Below are 19521 nucleotides of genomic sequence, written 5' to 3'. Positions count from 1 at the left end.
CAAAAACAGTTAAGAGACGGAGGAAGGACCTCCTTCGACCTGTTGGGCAGAGTGCTTGTCATGCAGTGCAGGACACAATTCCAGCAGCAGGTGCCCACTGGCAGCTCATGTCCCACCTTATCACCCACCAATAGCCCAAAGCACTTCTCTGCAAAGCTCTTCCCTGTCCCCCACTCTCTCTTTAAACTGGGGATTGCCCCTCCCCAGCTGCACGACCTTGCACTTTCATCCATTCCATGATGCTTGCACGGGGCCACTTCTCCAGCCCATCCCTGGCTGCCACCTCTGCCCTCCCGTGAATCAACTCCAGTTGCAGTCAGCTGCAAACTGCCTGAAGGGGCACTCAGCCCCATGGGCCAGCAAGGTGCTGAGCAGAGCTGGGCCCAGTCAGGGCCCCCGAGGGACAGCACCACTCACTGCTTCCCACCTGCAGGTGGAGCCACTGTCCAGAACTCTCTGGAGGTGACTCTCCAGCCTGTTCCTCAGCCATGGCACAGCCTCCAGCTCATTGCCCAGCACGTTCCCCTGGCTGATGGCCTGGGGGACACTGCACACCTTCTCCCACTGGCCCTGGGCTGTGCATGGCAACCTTGCCTGGGCTGGGTGCTCACTCTGCACTTTGACAGCTGCAGCACAGATGCTTCTGCATTAGCACAACACAGACAAAATGTTCTGGGTGAGCAGACGTGCTCATGAAACCCTTCCTCTGTACAGCTGTCAACACCACAGGTGGGGGTGGGAACTGCACCTGCACTCGGGCAGCTGGGACAGAGGAGACCTTCCCCATGAGATCAGACACCCTGAGGCTGAGCTCATGACCACAAGCAATGCAAGAGTTAGAAACACAAGGAAATGGACAGATGCAATAACATTTTGTAGCTCTCCCTTGCCCTACAGAAGGAACTCAAATCACACTGGACTCCATCAGGCACAGCCTGGGGTTCTCTGTGACATGTGACAAGCAAGGCAATGACCGAGTTCTTCTCCAGCCTCACACACACAGCTCCCCTGTCTGCTTTTTCTTCCATGCCAGGCCACTCTGAGGTTTGGATTGTGGCCCTCTCCTCACTGCTCAAATCTACCATGAGATGATAATGCACTGCAGCCACAGCCAGAAGGGAGGTGCCATTCTCTGCTCACCTCCATTATGATAAGGAACTGAAGGATTCTAAAGTACACAAATGATAAACAACCCTACTGAAAGATCAGCAGTCATCCAATGGAGAATGGTTCATTAAATCATTGGCCTTGAGGGAATCTTCTCTCCAGCTTTATCACATGCTCTTTTTTCCACAGAGATGCAACATCGACAAATATCATATTTACATCTATTTCTCCCAACAGGAACAGAACACAAAGTCACTCTCATATCTGCTGTCATCCACTCCCACTGCAGGAAGTGCAGGGGACATTAACACACCATACATTGCTCAAAAACAATGGGTTGTTGATATCCCACATACTGTGTAAATCAAGGAAAAACAAAAAAGCTGCAGAAAACTCCAAAACATGAACCAGATAAGGCAAGGAAGCATTAGAAGACATCAAGGAGTCAGAGATGCTCACAGTGAAGACTGCTGGGCCTTGATTGCAGGCCTTAAAATCCATCCCTGAGAGCACCTGGAAGTCACTGAGGTCCCAAGGTGCAAGTGTGGCATGGAGGATTTACACAGCACAGCAGGATAGGGGGGTTCATTTCAATAATTAGTCCTCACCACAGCAACTTCTTCGACTGCATGGCCTGCTCACCTTGCACAGTTATGAATCCATCATTTTTAAAAGCTTCTCACTGGCCTCTTTCTCAAGCTAAATCTTCTGACAAATTACAACAGATTCTCTTATTGCTGCTTCTTCCTGTTGTTTGTATTCCCCACATACACAATTTTCTCCTAGGTGGCTGCAGTAAAGATGTACTGAAAAACAACAGTCACTGTTTCATATTTAAAAGTACTGACCAGAATTGTGAAAATGAGCTGCAACCTCCCTGGAAACAAAGGCCTGAAAGAAAGCGGAATTACAACTCTGAAGAAACTCTATATCACAAGGCTGCATAAAGATACAGATGGATAATGGAGGTTGCACACAGGATTAATTGGCACTTTAGACAAGAATGAAGGTTCTACACAAACACTTACTGTGGCAAAAGTTACCACTGGAAGACTGTCACTGTCTTTGATGCCAGATAAACCAGGATCAGAACAGCAATGGCACTGCCTTTGGCACCAAGCATGAAATCAAACCATTCCTCTGCCAAACCCACACTCAGTCACTGATTTACCTGGCACAGAACTGAGCTCTCACCCTCCTAACTCTGCATTCACAGCCTGCAGTTTCACCATCAACACCTATCAAAACATAAGTTCCATCATGGCCACAGAGAAAACAACACCCTGGGGAAACATCCATTCACGAAATTCTATTTCTTGGATGAAATATTCAAGGTCAGGCTGGGTGGGGCTCTGAGCAACCTGCTCTGCTGGAAGATGTCCCTGCCCATGGCAGAGGAGCTGGAACAAGAGCATCTTTGAGGTCCTTTGCAACACAACGCATTCTATGACTCTGTGTTTCTAGGATAACATGATTACATGTACAGCCTCAAGGGATGGAGGAGAGATACTCTCCCTCCTGGACAATTATATGTTTTGGGGTTTGCAGGATTGCCAGGCACAATGAGCATCAGCTTTACTCCTTGACAAAAATACAAGCAACCCAACAACAACCCAACACAAATAAATCGGATCAACCTAGACAGGAAAGGGAAAACACCAGAAGAGGATCAATCATGGCCTCACATTTCAGACTGGGTCAACTGCAGTATATACACAGCACAGGAAACTGGACTGTAACCCATCCACAGGAGGCCTCACACAGGAGCTCACTACACACACCCCACACTGCCATTTCCTTGCATACAAAGAGAAAGAAAAAGCTTGGAACCACAGCTGTGGGCCTCATCCAACTACTAGTACAATCAGAAGTGGACACAATTCATTCATGCATTTTGAACTGCATCACAGTGAACTCCAGCACCAGCCCTGTCTCTGGATACACAGACTTCTTCTCTCTGTCCAAACATACCATGAAAACAAATTTTGCATTCAGACATCATTAGAAGAAAACTCATGTGCACAGATTCCCAGAGCCCAAGCATCACAACTAAGATTATTCTGTTCCTCCCCATTATTTCAACAAGTGGGAAATGTCATATAAGCCATAAATTATTGCCAGCTCTGTCAAAGACCCACACATCCAAGTATCACCTCCAAGGCAACATCACCATTCTTCAGCACATGGACTCCTCAAAGGATGTGTGACGACCACTCTTGATGGGCAAAGGAACATGGAACCCAAACCAGGCCATTGGAGTCCAAACCACACTACTGAAAATCATCAGACTCCTCCTGACTCATTTTCAGAAGGCCAGCAATAGCCCTGGCCATCAACAAAACACATGCCATGTCTCCACCAGGACTCCTCACACACCACAGCCCCAACACTCCCCACTAACACTGCACAGCTCCCATGGTTAGCATGGATCATCACAATTTAGAGAGACACCAAAAAAAGGAAAGTTGCTCAGACTCGATCTTCTTATCATGGATAATATTTGACATCTCACCATAGCGAGGCAAAAAGAAAAAGCATTTATTACAGAGATATTTTCAAGAAACGACTCTATTAATCTGTCTCTTTACACCTATAAACAGGAAAGAACCATCTTCAGAGAATCAGAAGAATGAAACAGAACGTAAACAACGGCAGAATTGAAGAACTCCCAACTCTCTTCTGGGTTATATAACTCAGAGCAAATGATTGATGACATGGTTTACAGGCACTGAATACACAGCTTGCAATTCCCATACAGCATCTGTCATAAATACAAAATCAAGCTTTGAAGTGACACAATCATGGTGACATGAAAATACTGAGCAAGAACCTGCCAGGGTTCTCCATGCAGCAGCAATACAGATCTTCTAGACAATTCCTTTGGGAAGAAGAACCTTACATGGCTTCATCCTAAAGACAGGACACAGACAGGGAATGGAGGAAAACATTCCCTTGACTCTTGCAGCAGGCATTCACGCACGGCTCACAGCACTCAGATTTCCAACCCTTCACACCATCCATGCTGTCCTTGCACCCAAATATCTTAAAAACATGTGACAGCGCAGGCCCACTTCCCCACACCATTTCTCTTCCCACCACCAATTTCACACAGCTATCTCTACAGCTCTGTGCTCTGCAAGCTACATTTGCTGCTCACTGAAGTTCTGTGGAGACACTTCTTAGGCCTCAAAGGAAAAGCTGAGCAGTCTTCCAAGGGACACCAAGTCACTGAATAGCTGCTCACAGGGAATTATGCCCACCTTGCAGCTCTGCCTGCACCTTCAATCTCTCCTTCCCATCCAGCCAATTCTCTTCCCATGCTAAATATTTTACAGCCAAGCTTCATCCGGCTCATCTGACATAGCTCTACATTAAAAAAGCAAGAGAAAACCAAAGCAGTTCTGCCATTTCCTCCTGCATTTCCTCCTCCACATGCCGCCCCCCACAGGCTTTTCAAAGTGGCACAACTTCGAGAGGATCCTTCATCCTCATGACAGGCACACAGACATCACCAGGACCACTTCTTGCCTGGTCCAATCCTCTCTTGGGGACACAGACCAAAGCAGGCATGACACAAACACTTCCTGCTGACCTCCACCATGTCTCATGGACAATGATAAACACTGGAAGCGATGTGCAGAGAGGTTCCATGCAAAACCATCAGCATTTTGTTCAAGACACATTCTACCTATTCAAGCTCATGTGCTATTGGGAAGACCCATGAACCTCCGAAAAAGTTCTATTTCTCCATAATGGGTTCCATCCCTTCAGAAGATCGAATACTAACAGGAACACAGACTCTACACAGCACAGCTCATACAGGGGAACAACACCTGCAACCTGATCAATACCCAAACCTACAACCTAAGCAACAGTCTGACAGCAGTAACCCTGTCCCTCCTTCCTTCTTCACTAACTGGGAGGCACGGGGGAGAACCTACCCCGTGTTCACATGACGACAGCAGAGTGCACCAGCCTTCAGAATTTCGTCGAAAAAAAGACTTACTATACTTAAAACAAATTCACCTATGCAAGACAGGGGACACGGCGGGGAAAGGGCAGGGGAGCATCAGAAGAAAGCGTCGCGGGGAAAACCTGGAGAGAGAAACTCACCGAGGGAGGGGCAGAAGGCGCGGGCAGGGCGCCGGCGGGGTCCTGGTCCCCGAGCAGCGGCGCGGGCTCGTCGGGCGGCGGGCGGGCCGGGAGGGTGTCGCAGCAGCTGGCGGCCGAGAAGCGCAGCTGGCTCTTGCGCGAGTCGGCCGTGAGCGACACGTCGTGCGAGTAGGACTGCAGGAAGGCGCGCACGCCGTCGATGCCCACGAAGTGCGACACGGGCACGCCGCGCAGGGCGCCGCTGTCGGCCGGCAGCAGGTGCTGGCGGTGCCAGCGGCGCAGGCGCAGCGCCAGCAGCAGCAGCAGGAAGGCCACGAAGAGGCACGACACGGCGGCCACGGCCAGCACGAGCCAGCGCGTCAGGCTGGCGGCCGGCTCGCCCGGCGCCGCCGCCTCGTCGGCCGCGCTGCCCAGCTCGGCCAGCAGCTCGGCCACGCTCTCGGCCAGCACCACGCTCAGCGTGGCCGTGGCCGAGAGCGCCGGCCGCCCGTGGTCCCGCACCAGCACCACCAGGCTGTGGCGCGCCGCGTCGCGGGCCAGCGGCGAGCGCGCCGTGCGCACCTCGCCGCTGTGCAGCCCCACGCGGAACAGCCCCGGCTCCGTGGCCTTGGCCAGCTCGTAGGACAGCCACGCGTTCTGCCCCGCGTCCGCGTCCACCGCCACCACCTTGGCCACCAGCGCGCCGGCCTCCGACCGGCGCGGCGCCAGCTCCACGCCCGACCACGCCGCGCCCGAGCCCGCCGCTGCGCCCGCCGGCGGGTACAGCACCTGCGGCGCGTTGTCGTTCTCGTCCACGATCAGCAGCCGCACCGACACGTTGCTGCTCAGCGCCGGCGCGCCGCCGTCCTCCGCCCGCACCCACAGCTGCAGCTCGCGCACCTGCTCGTAGTCCAAGGAGCGCAGCGCGTACAGCGCGCCCGTCTCCGCCTGCACCGACACGTACGACGACAGCGGCGCGCCCCGCACCCGCCCCTCCGCCAGCCGGTAGCGCACGCGCGCGTTCTGCCCCCAGTCCGCGTCCGTGGCGCGCACCGTCAGCACCAGCGCGCCCGCCGCGTTGTTCTCCGCCAGCCGCGCGCTGTAGCGCTCCTCCAAGAACACCGGCGCGTTGTCGTTCACGTCCAGCACCCGCAGCGCCAGCACCGCGCTGCTCTGCAGCGACGGCGACCCGCCGTCCGCCGCCCGCACCGTCACGTTGTACTCCCACACCTGCTCCCGGTCCAGCTCGCTCGCTGTCACCACGCTGTAGTAATTGCCCTGCGAGCTTTGAAGGCGGAACGGGACGTCATCGGCGAGCGAGCAGCGCACCTGGCCGTTAGCCCCCGAGTCTCGATCATGTACGTGCAAAAGGGCTACCACTGTCCCCGAAGGGGCGTCTTCACTGATCTCAGTCAATGCTGATGATACTGTCAGTTCTGGGGCATTGTCGTTGACATCTGTCACGGAGATCGTGACTTTGGCAGCATCGAATAGTGCTCCGTCGTCCCGTGCCTGCACCTCCATTTCAAATGAGGAAGTTTCCTCGAAGTCTAAATTCTCCTTAAGGGTTATTTCTCCTGTCTTTGTTTCAAGGTGAAAAAGTTCGGATGCCTCTATTGAAATTCTGTGTAAACTGTATTTGACTTGTCCATTCAGCCCTTCGTCGGCATCAATGGCCGTGACGGTGACGAGGACAGAGCCCACGGGCACGTCCTCGGGCACCCGCACCGTGTACTCCGCCTGGCTGAACACGGGCGCGTTGTCGTTCGCATCCACCACGGTCACGCGGATCCGAGCCGTGCCCGTCCGTGCCGGATCGCCGCCGTCCCTCGCCCTCAGCACCAGCTCGTGAAACGCCGCCTCCTCCCGGTCCAGCGCCTTGGCCAGCACCAGCTCGGGACGCTGATCGCCGCCGGGGCCCGCCTGCACGGCCAGCGAGAAGTGCTCGTCGCCGCTCAGCTCGTAGCTCTGCAGGGAATTCCGGCCCGAGTCAGGATCATGGGCGTCTGGCAGGGGAAACCGCGACCGTGGGGCTGTCGCCTCGCTCATCCTCTGTTCTAGTTCGTTTTCCTTGAAGCTGGGGGAGTTGTCGTTAATGTCCGTGATTTCCACTTCGATTTCATAAACCTTCATTTCCCCCTCCACTATCAGCTCACAGCGCAGCACGCATTTCTCCAGCCGGCACAGCTGCTCTCTGTCGATCCTCTCCGCCGTCACTAAATGTCCCGTCTTCCCGTGCACAGCAAAATACTGCGTCCTACCTCTTTCTACAAAGCGAACGCCGCGATCTCGGATCTCCGAAAGCTGCAGCCCCAGGTCCTTGGCCACGTCGCCCACGAACGAGCCCTTGGGCATCTCCTCGGGCACCGAGTAGCGCAGCTGCCCCCACGCCGCCTGCCACGCCGCCAGCAGGACGGCCCCGAGCAGAGCTCGCTGCCGCCGGCCCCAGCGCCTCCCCGCCGCGCACATCTCCTCCGCAGCGTCTCCCCACCGCCACATGCAGGTCTGGTCCCCGTGCTTGCTGAGGTTTCCTACAGGACTCTCTGCTCACCCCACCCTGTCGTAGCTTCTTTCTCCTCTCCTCCTGCACGAATCCGCACTGTGGGGACGATCGCAGATCGCCGGGCTTCCGACCCAGGAATGCGGCGAGTCAGAGTGCGGGAGCGATCGAGCGGGTCCGCAGCGGGCGGGGCTGCAGCGCTCCGAGCTTCCTCTCGCTCCTCTCGGTCAACAGCGGCGCCCGCAGCCTCCGCCCGGCACTGCAGGCACCGAGCGCTGTGGATCTGCTTTGCTCACGGGCAGGTCGCAGGAAGGGGACAGTCGCTTCAGAGTCGTGGGGTCCCGTCCTGCCTCGGCTTTTCTCCAGCCGATCTCTTATTCGATCATCCAGCTAATCACTAGACGCATTTAATACAGCTTTTTGGGTTGTGGTATTTCTGCCTCACCGAAAAACTTTAAATAATTGTGATCAAATACATTCTCAGAATATGGCATTCAGAGTATTGATAATATTATTTCCGTAGACCCCAAAGCTAAACATCCTTCGTGCAACTGCACAACTCTTTAGACCTACTTGTAATATAGTCTTCAAGGACTTTCTCTTCACTCATTCGGCAGATTAAAGCAGCTCAATGTACCATCAGAAATAAGTATGAACAATCAAAATATTTACTCCCTGCATTCCACAGTATAGGGACAACACTAAAATTTTGGACCATACTATATTCGAGCTCCATATCCCAGACTGCTCTGAAGCCCCCTGACTTCACCCTATTCACCAGACACCATTTCGGATTTGCCCCTCACACCTTTACACACTACACGGTGCACTAACGCCGGGTTCTCCTGTGTAGTGTAACTCAGAAGAAGAAGAGAGCAATGAGCCATAAAACAATAGAGTCCTTCATGTCAAAAAAGACCTCCTATGTGATCAAGTCCATGCATTCTGGCTTGGGGGGAAATTTCAGAACAAGTAAAAAAACCCCAAACGAAATACTAAACATATCTTAAATAATTATCTTCAGGTTATATGATAAAGAAAGGGGAATAAAAAACTAAAACTAGAGTTTGAAATTAAAAAAAACTAATGCTTTGGAGATGCTTTTTGTGTTTTTGAAGATATTTTCGGCACTCTGTTTTCTTTGTTTAAGTTTTTCCTTCCTTTTTTTTAATTTTTTTTTTTTATTTTACAAATATCAAATCATCCTGTCTGGACTGTGTGACCGTTTCTATGGCATTATTTTCACAAAAGATATTAGGACACATAACAGATGCATAAATTCTATATTCAGGAAGCCACATTCAAATTTCCTTTGGTACTATAATATCAAAACTACATTCATCAACGGCTTCTTTCCTAGTTATCTATCAGGTTCAAGTATACTGCGTCGAGAAAAAACAACCAAAAAAGGAAAAGAAACTCTGTTTCTTAACCTTCAAAACACTAAAGACAACAGCAGAATGCTAGGCATAATTTTGTCATAGAAACTTAACAGAAGATAAAGAAGAAGAGAAATAAGAGTTTCACCAAATCCCAAGAGGAAGGAAGTGCCATAACGCGTGGGCTGCTGCCAAAATAGACACGGGACATAATCACATAAATCACGGAAATACGAAACGGCAACAAGAGTCCCAACAAAGAAATAAACTAAAGAGCCTCCGGCCACCACCACGCTCGTGGAAAAGGATTACAGAAGAAGTGCGTGCGAAATTACAGACCTGAGGTAAATCGGGATTGGCGGGCGGCTCTCCCGTCAGGGCGTTGCTACTCAGGCTCGGCTTCTCGCAGGAATCGCCGCCCAGCAGTTCCTCCGCCGACAGGACGGGCACCGGTGGCGGCGGCGGCGGCCAAGCGGCCTCGGGCACGGCGCGGGCCGGCGCCGCCACGCACAGGTTGTAGGAGTAGGGCAAGGTGCCCTCGCAGAAGTCGGCCGGGAAGGCGGCGCCGGCCAGCGAGAAGCGCTGCGCGCCCAGGCAGCGCAGCACGGCGGGCGGCCCGGCCCGGCGCAGCCGCGCCAGCACGGCCAGCGCCACGCTCAGCACCAAGAGCGCCGACAGCAGCGCCAGCGCCAGCACCAGGTAGAACTGCAGCTCGGCCGCCGCCGCCGCCTCCTCCTCGGCGCCCGCCGGCCGCTCGCTCAGCTCCGGCAGCGCCTCCTGCAAGCTCTCGGCCAGCACCACGTGCAGCGTGGCCGTGGCCGACAGCGCCGGCTGCCCGTGGTCCTTCACCACGGCCACCACACGCTGCTTGGCCGCGTCCCGCTCGGACACGGCGCGCGCCGTGCGCACCTCGCCGCTGTGCAGCCCCACGCGGAACAGCGCCGGCTCCGACGCCTGCACCAGCTCGTACGACAGCCACGCGTTGCGCCCCGCGTCCGCGTCCACCGCCACCACCTTGGCCACCAGGTAGCCGGCCTCGGCCGAACGCGGCACCACCTCGAAAGGCGTCGCCGCCCCTCCCGCAGCCTCTCCCGCCGCCGCCGGCCACAGCACCCTGGGCGCGTTGTCGTTGCGGTCCAGCACGAAGACGCGCACCGTGGCCGTGGAGCTGCGCGCCGGCGAGCCGCCGTCCTGCGCCCGCACGGCCACCGTGAACTCGCGGCACTGCTCGTAGTCCAGGGAGCGCTGCGCGTACAGCGCGCCGCTCCGCGCCTCCACCGACACGAGCGGCGCCGCGCCCGCCGCGCCCGCGCTGCCGCCCGCCAGCCAGTAGCTCACGCGCCCGTTGGCGCCCGCGTCCGCGTCCCGCGCCTGCACGCGCAGCACCAGCGCGCCCGCCGCGTTGTTCTCCGCCACGTACGCGCTGTACGCCGCCTCCTCGAACACCGGCGCGTTGTCGTTCACGTCCGACACCTCCAGCACCAGCTCCCTGCTGCTCCACAGCGCCGGCCTGCCCCGGTCCCGGGCCACCACCGTCACGCCATGCTCCGACGCCTGCTCCCGGTCCAGCGCGCCCGTCGTCACCACCTTGTACAATCCGCCCGACGACACCACGATCGACAGCGGCGCCTCTCCCGACAGCTCGCACGACACCTGACCGTTCTCGCCAGAGTCCCGATCCCGAACTTTCAGCACAGCCACCACGGTGCCAGTCGGGGCATCCTCTGGCACCGGGCTCGACAGCGACAGTAATGTGATCTCGGGCGCATTGTCGTTCACATCCAGCACCTCCACCTCCACCTTGGAGTGTGCTGCCAAACCCCCTCCATCCTTCGCCTCCACAGCTAGGTTATACACGCTCGTCTCCTCAAAGTCCAAAGCCTCCTGCAGTGTGACAGACCCACTCTCTGCATCGATCACGAACTTCTGAAGTGCCTTGATTGTCATTTCCCCGAAGCTGTAGGTGATGCGGGCGTTGGTGCCGGCGTCGGCGTCTGAGGCTGACAGGTTCAGTACTGCTGAGCCTGGTGGCGTGTCCTCTCGCAGCCTCACGTGGTACCGGTCCTGCTCGAATATGGGTCTGTTATCGTTGGCGTCCGTCACGTTGACCCGAATCTGGACAGTCCCGGACCTCACAGGGTCCCCGGCATCAACTGCCGTCAGCACCAGCTCAAAAGAACTCTGCTTCTCTCGGTCCAAGGCTCTCTCCAGAATTATTTCTGGCTTGCTTCCGTCCGGGCTATCCTTCATGGCAAGAGAGAAGGACGGGTTGCTGGTGAGCTGGTAAGTCAGCAGCGAATTGCTGCCCACATCTGCATCATGAGCCACCTCAAGTGGAAAACCAGTCCCAGGAGGAATCCATTCACCAATCTCGAGGTCCAGGGCAGCCTTGCTGAAGGTTGGGGCGTTGTCATTCACGTCCGCGATGGATACTTCGACGCGGAAGACGTTCAGCGGGTTGTGCACCAGCGCCTCGAAGCTGACAGAGCAGGTCGCCGAGTCGCCGCACATCTCCTCCCGGTCCAGCCTCTCATTCACGTACAGGTTCCCGTTCTCCTCATTCACCGTGAAGTATTGCTTCTCGTCGCTCAGCCGCAGCTTGCGCGCCGGCAGCTCGTCCGCGCTGAGCCCCAGGTCCCGCGCCAGCGGCCCCACGAGCGAGCCTCTGCCCAGCTCCTCGGGGATGGCGTAGCGGACCCGCTCGGCCGCCGCCCGGCCCCACACGCACAGCAGCACCGCGGCCAGCAGCGCTCGCCCGCCGCCCGGCCCAAGCCTCTGCCGCCGCCTCACCGCCATTCTCTGCCCGCAGCGCTCGCCGCGCTCCTGCCTCCTGCCGCTGCCCTGCCTCCCTTCCAGCCGCTCTCGCCGCCCGCAACACACACCGCTCAAAGGCTGCGAGCTCGCCGCGCCGCCTCTCGCCGCCTCTCGCCGCCTCTCGCCGCTGCTGCTGGCGGCGGTGCCGCTGCCGCTGTGGCCGGCGCCGGGCGAGCGAGCAGCCTGCGGGGGCAGGACGCTGCGGCGGCGGCGGCGGCGGCTCCAGCGCCGCTCGGCGGCGGCCAACAGCGACACCCGGAGGCGCCGCCGCGCCACTGCAGCCGCCTTCTCCAAGTTCATTTCCAATGCGTGTGAGGCATCTTCCCGCTCATGGGAACAATCCCTGCGCGCTCGCAACAAGAAGAGACAGCCAAAATATGAATTTACGATACCCAGTTGTATCTCTTTCCCAAGCCCTCTCTATCTCTTCATACCAAGCTTGCAAATCTTTTCAATCTTTCCTGATATTTCACCTTCCTGCCCACAGACGACACTGAGGCCCACACACATGACTTCACATTACTCTGAAATCCTCAGGTCTGGTTCTGATTCTGAGCAACAATTAACATTGAGGGAGAGATGTTAATTTCAAAGGTAGTGGACCTGCACTCAGACCTGTGTCACTGCACATACCTGCCAAAGGAAAGCAAAGCACAAGGCCAGGCAGGCTCTGCACTCTGCACATCCTGGCACCCACTACGCTTTAATGTGGAGAAACCCTTGATGGTCTTGGTGGACGGTTAAAACTTCAAAGCTTGTCATAAGAATTTTTACAATATTTCCCCTGCTTTAATTTGGAGAGCTTCTAGATAAAGGCCCTAACATCTGGTTCAGTCCATCTAACTACAGCATGATCAACTGAAAATTTTACAGGGATTTCTGATGATTCATACACAAATCCAAATACAAAATTCATACAAAACTCCAAATATGACCTTATTGAGGAAGGTATCTTGGGTCTATGATCTTGAGTTTCTCAGCCACAACTCTCTCTTCAAATCTCATGCCCAGACAAACTGGAAACTCACTGAATCCCAGAGGTTTCACTGACTTCAGAGGGTTGCTAGGTGTCTTTTAATTCTACTGGGTGACTTTACTAAGCTCCAGATATTGCTTTCTTCAGAACTACAATGCTGGCCCTTAATAAATCAAAGAAGCCAACTCAAAAAACCTCCCGCTGCCCCACATGGTGCTGATTGTTCCCTACTCTGAGAAATGCAAGTCTGCACAGTGTAGGAAATCAGACAGAGGAGAATGCTGTAGTCCTGCAGTCCCCAAGAAATAAGAACAATCTCCAGGTTGGTGGGACTGGCCATCTGTGCTCTGCAACCTGTCCTGTGCTCCGGAGCTTGGCAGAAGGGCTCTGGAGGTGATTGCTGCTGTGGAATAAGGCTCCTTGGTCTTTTTTGTGCCTGTTACCCACTTGGAGACAGCAATGGGTGGGGATCTGTTCATGTTCCTCATGAGGACTTTTTTGCAAAGCAGAAGCTCAAATCACTCCCTCGTTTCTGAGTATTTAGAAATTACAAAAAAAAAAATCCACCAAAAACCCCCAAAACAAACCCAAAATATCTGTGACTGGCCTCTCTGAGGGAGATAGTGGACTCCTGGAATACACAGGTGCATTCTCATATCACTGCCTTACAAAAATCTTTTACAAGGCCCCTGAAAGTCACCAGTGTCTGAACGAGCAAGTGAGACTGTGAAGTCTTACTTTGGACTATATGGTATTGGGTTCTGGTTTTGGAAATGCACCAGTGCTTCCACAGGAATTATAAACCATTCTACCCATTTATAAATTATTCTACGCATATGTTATCATTCTTATTTCTCTCAAACCCTATCCAAATTTCAGACTTGTTTATGATTTTGTCATTAATAAAAATACCTCGTAAGAAGATAATGCTTCATCATCATGCACATAAAGGAGATACAGCTACCTGATCACCACCATTCTGACAAAAATGTAATTATTCAAAAGCACAGGAATGATAAATGGAAAACTAAATGTGGGATGGTTATCCAACAGTGATGTAGTCAGCAAACCATTCACTTAGAGGAATCTCTTCCGCTCTTTTATCACACAAACACAAAATTGTGACTTACTCTAAGGCCACGTTTACATCTGTTCACTCAGAATTGGAACTCAAGGGTCTGCCACTTGCATCTCCTGCCTTTCTCACCAGCTACAATGTGACTAACCAGACACTAAAGAACAAGGCCTTGGCAAATGAATTTTTGCCTCTACTAATTAAACAAACATATGGTAAGAAACCCTGACTTTAAAGGCTTCATCATGGGCCTCTTGGTCAAGCTACGTTCTCTGAGAAAGTGGAACAGGCTCTCTTTTACCCTATGTTGCTTCATCCTCACACATAGAATTTTTTCTTAGGTGACCAAAGTACGTATTTCCTGAAAAAAACTCCACTCACAACTTCTAATGCAAAAGCAGTGTCCAGATCCAGGGAAACAGAAGCATGACCATCCAGGGAAAAAATGCCTAGAAGGAAGTGTTGATACAACCTTGAACAAACTCTCTGTTGCAACATTCCAGGGAGATATAATTTAGATAAAGAGGTTTCAGATAGGAATTAGAAACTTGCCAGAGCTGGGGAAGAATTCCGCTAGGAAACCCTCCAAGGAGCAGAGTGATGTGCAAAGGTCTTTTCCCTGGCTCCTCTATCAAGCAAAGCCAGTTGTGGTTACAAGGAGTCTCATTCAGCCCTTTCCTGGTTGATGCAATTTCACTCTGAGCCAAATAATGTATCCCATAAAGCCAGTGGCAGCTGCCATATTTCTTTTCTGAAATCTCCCTGCCAGGCAGCACGGCTGTGTGGTGATGATCTCCCATTACAGGGGACACCGCTCATGACTGCTCCTCGAGGCAGGGAGATCTTTTACCAGGAAGAGATCTTTGGATGGGTCCAGTTTGAGGCCTCCCTAAAGTGCAGCTGGACATGCATCAAACTTGCTTCAAAACACATTTCCACAACATCACATTAAGCCACTTCTGATAATACTTCGGACAGAGATTCTTTAGACAATCCAAATCATTCATTCCAGACATCTAGCCAGGTGCCAACCTTCTGAAAGGCAGAGCTATTGGACAAATGCTCTGTTATCAGAGGCCTGCCATTGCCTTTCAAATCAGGGAAGCCAGGATCACAGACAAAAATGGCACACCATGAAATCAAACAAGTCCTCAGTCAAAACCCCATTAATTCACCTAATTTCCTAGTAGGAATTCAGCCTCTTGCTCTGCATCCACAGTAGTCAATTGCACCATGGACACATCCAACTACTTGGATTATTGTTAACTTATGTCAACTGCAAGTGAAAAAGAAATGGACATTGAAGTTCAGCAGTATTTTATGAAACCTGAAGTGTATCAAAGTCTTTGTCTTGGCAGCTAAACACCTTCAGGTGGGAATAGAAACTGCTCCCCATGCCTGTTAATTTCCACAGATCTCTTTTCCCAGGTCTGTCAGCCAAACTGAGTCCCAGTTTTAGATCATGAGAGGCAGGAAGGAAGGAATGACAAGAGCACCGAAGTGAAGAAATTATCACTTAACATTTCAGACTGTGTCAAATGTGGCAGGTACACAGGGAGGAGTGTCTAGAATCAAGAGGCACAAGTAATTTCTTTGGAGAAGAAGAATAGAAAACGCAGATGGGCACAACAATGGGATTAATACAGTAAATAGGGGAAACTCAACATTCCCACCACCCTTCAAGGCATTTCAAACCACAGCCAAGCAAACCTGTCCTGTCTTCCATGCAGACAGAATGCTTTGGCAAGCTCAAATATCATGCAGGAGGGGAGCTACCTTTGAAGACAGAAATCCTTGAGAGACATGTTTCCTACACAACTTCTGCTATGGAGATCGAGGATCGTCATACAGATGCATGCATCAGAATATAAAATGTTCTAGTGGGTAGAAGCTACACGTGCCTCAGTTAGAGTCTCAGTCTTCAAAGTCCACTCAAAGACAGCATCATTCTTTGTCAGCACATGGGCTTTTCAGAAGATACGTGACTGCAAAAATTAATGCACAGTTTATGTTTACATCCTAGGACCAGCATTTTCAGGAAGAGCCCTATCAGACATGAGAGAGGATTAAATGAGTAAGTTTCTTGCCAATACTTCAAATGAAAAGTTAATTTCTAGCACAAGTACCCTCCCATCCTTTTCATTCCAAGCATTCTGCAAAATCCTATTTAAACCACTTTTGACATCTCTGATGGTGATTCTCTAAGCCATGTCAATCCCTCATTCACAGCACATACCCATGCATCAGCTCTCTAAATGCACAGTTACTGGACAAATGCTCTATGATCAGAGAACTACCACTGCCTTTAAACACAGAGAAACCAGGACTGCAGAAAAGATGGCACAGGCCTTGGTACTATGCAGCGTTTCAAACCATTGCTCAGGTAGAATTGCATTGATTCACCTTTTTCCCTGGTATGACGCCAGCCTCTGTCCTCCTTGTTCTGCATTCACAGCCTTTACTCACACAATACACAACACCAACAGTTACTTCATGAAAAAAAAGAGCCATTAATAACATCTGAAGGTTGGTCAAGGCTGAGAAAAGCATTATTCAACAATGATGAAATTCTACATCCAGACACAGAAGGACATAATGGCTGGAAAAATGATGCAGTTCTTACACACAGAATTTCTGAAGGAAATTTGCACTTCCATGGGTATTGTTTGCAGAGAAATTCATCAGCAGATTGAGCTCCCCTTTCTGGATGCAGAAAAAGGGCACCTGGTGTAAGTGGCAAGGCCTTGGCAATCACCACGACATGAAGAGACACCCAGCCAGGTGGAACATCCAGCTGTCTCTTTTCCTGCTTTAGGCCACTCTCTGACTGATCTTGCACTGAATGCTCACCATGAATGTGCAACAAGCAAGAGCACTGATTCTGCTGACACCAGAACAGACACATTATCAGGACACACAACAAGCCCACCTCTACCTCATCATAACCATCAAGGCAGAATTCAGCTGTCAGTCACTGGGAAGAACATGCAATAGGAAGGCAAACTGATGAACCCACTTGTCCACATTCCACCCTGCCCAAGCACCACACAACCCCAAAATGCCTTTGCAAACAGACATCTCTGAAAAAAGTTGTGTGCACATTTCTCGTTCTGGAAGAACGAAGGTCAAAACATTAACACATGAAAGACATTTCTCCTCTTTAACAATACTCAAAGAAATGAAAATTGTTCTCAAGTTCATAAGAGATATACAGATCTGATAAAAACCCAGACAAAAAAAAAGGATCAGCTCAGAGACACCTTCAGCATGAGGGTAACTGGGCAACAACGTCAACAGATCGGAGCAGATACTGTCATATATAATGGTCTGCTATTGGAATCTCCCCAGAAACAGTGCAGGAGATTAGCACCTAGTAATCTAGGTGCTAATCTAGTAATCACCACACAGATTCTAGTAATCACCACAAACTCTTCAAGATTCTGGCAGAGCCTTTGAAAGGAGAACTAACAATCCTCTTCCTCCTCCTAAAGCTGACATTGTGACATTTTACAATTTTAACATTAACCTGTTAGGTAACTACATCCCATCAAGTGGCAAATAAATACAAAGACAAACCTAATGCTCTCAGTACTTGCTGGCCTCAGTAAAGAAGAGACTCACATTGCCTGATAAAACACATGGACAACTCCTTCAAAACGTGCACTTTTTTTTTTTTTTTTTACCCTCATAATACGCAAGCAGATTGGCCACATGCACTTCAAAGAAGAAAGATCAGGATTGCATAGGCAAAGGGGAATCTGTACTCCAGGACAGACCGGGGAGGTAACCAGCGTGAAACACAGAGATGAGTAAGACACACCAGATATGAACCTCCAGTCGGCAACACACTCACTTGAAACATAAACTTTAAGGAATTGAAAAATTTTAGAAGAGCTACGATTTTAGTTAGAGGTAAGCTTCATTGGAGCTAATTAAAACAAATAGGTAGGCATTGATGAAGATAAGAGTTAGTAGTTAACTAATAATTGATTGCTTGTCAACGCACTGTTTGATGAGCTGGGTTCATAATGAAGAATATAGAAACTGATAAATAGCTTTGAGGAACATAAGACAATTGTGGGCCTCTTTTGCTTCAAAAGCAATTGAAGACAAGGAACGGGAGATCTACCAAGGGTTCATTTGTCATATTTGCATTGAAAAGGTAGAAAGGTCAGAACGAGGAAGACTACAGTTACTTCCTCATTTTGGGACCCCACCCAATGAAAGAGACCACCGACCCATTTCAAGGAACAAACTACGCCTGCTTAATAGCTTTTGCACTAATTAGCATACAAAGCGGGGAATGGGATATACCAAGATTATGAATATGTATTTGTATTTTGGGTATTCAACATTTGTATACATAAAAGAACGCTGTAATCACCTGTAAAATGGCAGTGTGTGTTTGGGAGCTACCCCACATGCTGTGTCACAATACACATACACTTTCTAACTTTAAACTGTTAGAGAGTCTTTGTCTGTCACAGCTGGATATCGGTATTAGATCAATATCCACATTTTAGTAAATCACACTGCTCCTGCCCCAAGCCACCCGCTACGTGTAAGCGTGGGGAGTGAAACAGGGTCCACCTCCTCTCCATTTAGAACACAGACTATGGATGAAAGAGCAGGGAAGCGGGAAAGGGAAGCGAGGCCAAAACAGTGTGGTTCAAAGGAACTGACCGGTGCAGCGGCTGGGACACGGGGGAGAGCGCCGGCAGGGTCCTGAAAATACATCCTTACTGTTTCAGATTTGTATGTACTCACCAGAATTGTGAAAATGAACTGCAACCCTCCTGGAAACAAAGCCTGAATAAAACTGTAATTACAACTCTGAAGAAACTCTGTATCACATTCTGGCATAGATATACAGGTAGAGAATGGAGGTTTGACACAGGATTAATTGGCTCTTCCAGCCAACAATAATGGTTCCACACAAACACTTACTGTGGAAAATGTTACTGTGGAACACTGTCATTGTCATTCATGACAGATAAACCAGGATCAGAACAGAACAGCAATGGCACTGCCTTTGGCACCAAGCATGAAATCAAACCATTTCTCTGACAAACCCACACTGAGTTACTGATTTGTCTGGCACAGAACTGAGCTCTCACCCTCCTCACTCGACATTCACAGACTTTAATTTCATCATCAACACAAACCAAAATTTATTTCCATATTGGCCACAGGGAAAACAACAACTTGGGCAAGCATCCATTCATGAAACTGTATTTCTTGAATGAAATATTCAAGGTCAGGCTGGCTGGGGCTCTGAGCAACCTGCTCTGCTGGAAGATGTCCCTGCCCATGGCAGAGGAGCTGCAACAAGAGCATCTTCAAGGTCCTTTGCAACACAAACCATTCTATGATTCTGTGTTTCTAGGATAACATGATTACATGTACAGCTTCAAGGGATGGATGAGAGATACTCTCCCTCCTGGACAATTATATGTTTTGGGGTTTGCAGGATTAGCAGGAACAATGAGCAGCAGCTTTACTCCTTGACAAAAATACAAGCAACACAACAAACAACCCAAACCAAATAAATCGGATCAACCCAGCCAAGAAAGGGAAA

The 19521-nt window shown here is 51.1% G+C and overlaps 3 protein-coding genes across 3 annotated transcripts in view; all 3 read right to left on the bottom strand.

The window, feature by feature from the left end:
- LOC135280372 (protocadherin gamma-C5-like) overlaps window positions 1–19521 on the bottom strand; it is a 281155-nt gene that overhangs the window by 234722 nt on the left and 26912 nt on the right. The gene's annotated exons all lie outside the window — the stretch shown is intronic.
- Window positions 4839–7674, bottom strand: LOC135280009 (protocadherin gamma-A10-like). Its single transcript, XM_064387689.1, has one exon. The coding sequence runs from the start codon at window positions 7666–7668 to the stop codon at window positions 5134–5136; it is 2535 nt and encodes an 844-aa protein (XP_064243759.1). The 5' UTR covers window positions 7669–7674; the 3' UTR covers window positions 4839–5133.
- LOC135280357 (protocadherin gamma-B5-like) lies at window positions 7731–12207 on the bottom strand. Its single transcript, XM_064388178.1, has 2 exons — window positions 9418–12207; window positions 7731–7958 (listed from the first exon to the last, which is right to left on the bottom strand). Exons 1-2 carry the CDS (start codon window positions 12190–12192, stop codon window positions 7731–7733), a joined length of 3003 nt encoding a protein of 1000 aa, XP_064244248.1. The 5' UTR covers window positions 12193–12207.

This window comes from Passer domesticus, chromosome 13 (genome assembly GCF_036417665.1).
Source record: "Passer domesticus isolate bPasDom1 chromosome 13, bPasDom1.hap1, whole genome shotgun sequence".
NCBI lineage: Eukaryota > Metazoa > Chordata > Aves > Passeriformes > Passeridae > Passer > Passer domesticus.
This window is presented reverse-complemented; position numbering and strand designations above follow the sequence as displayed.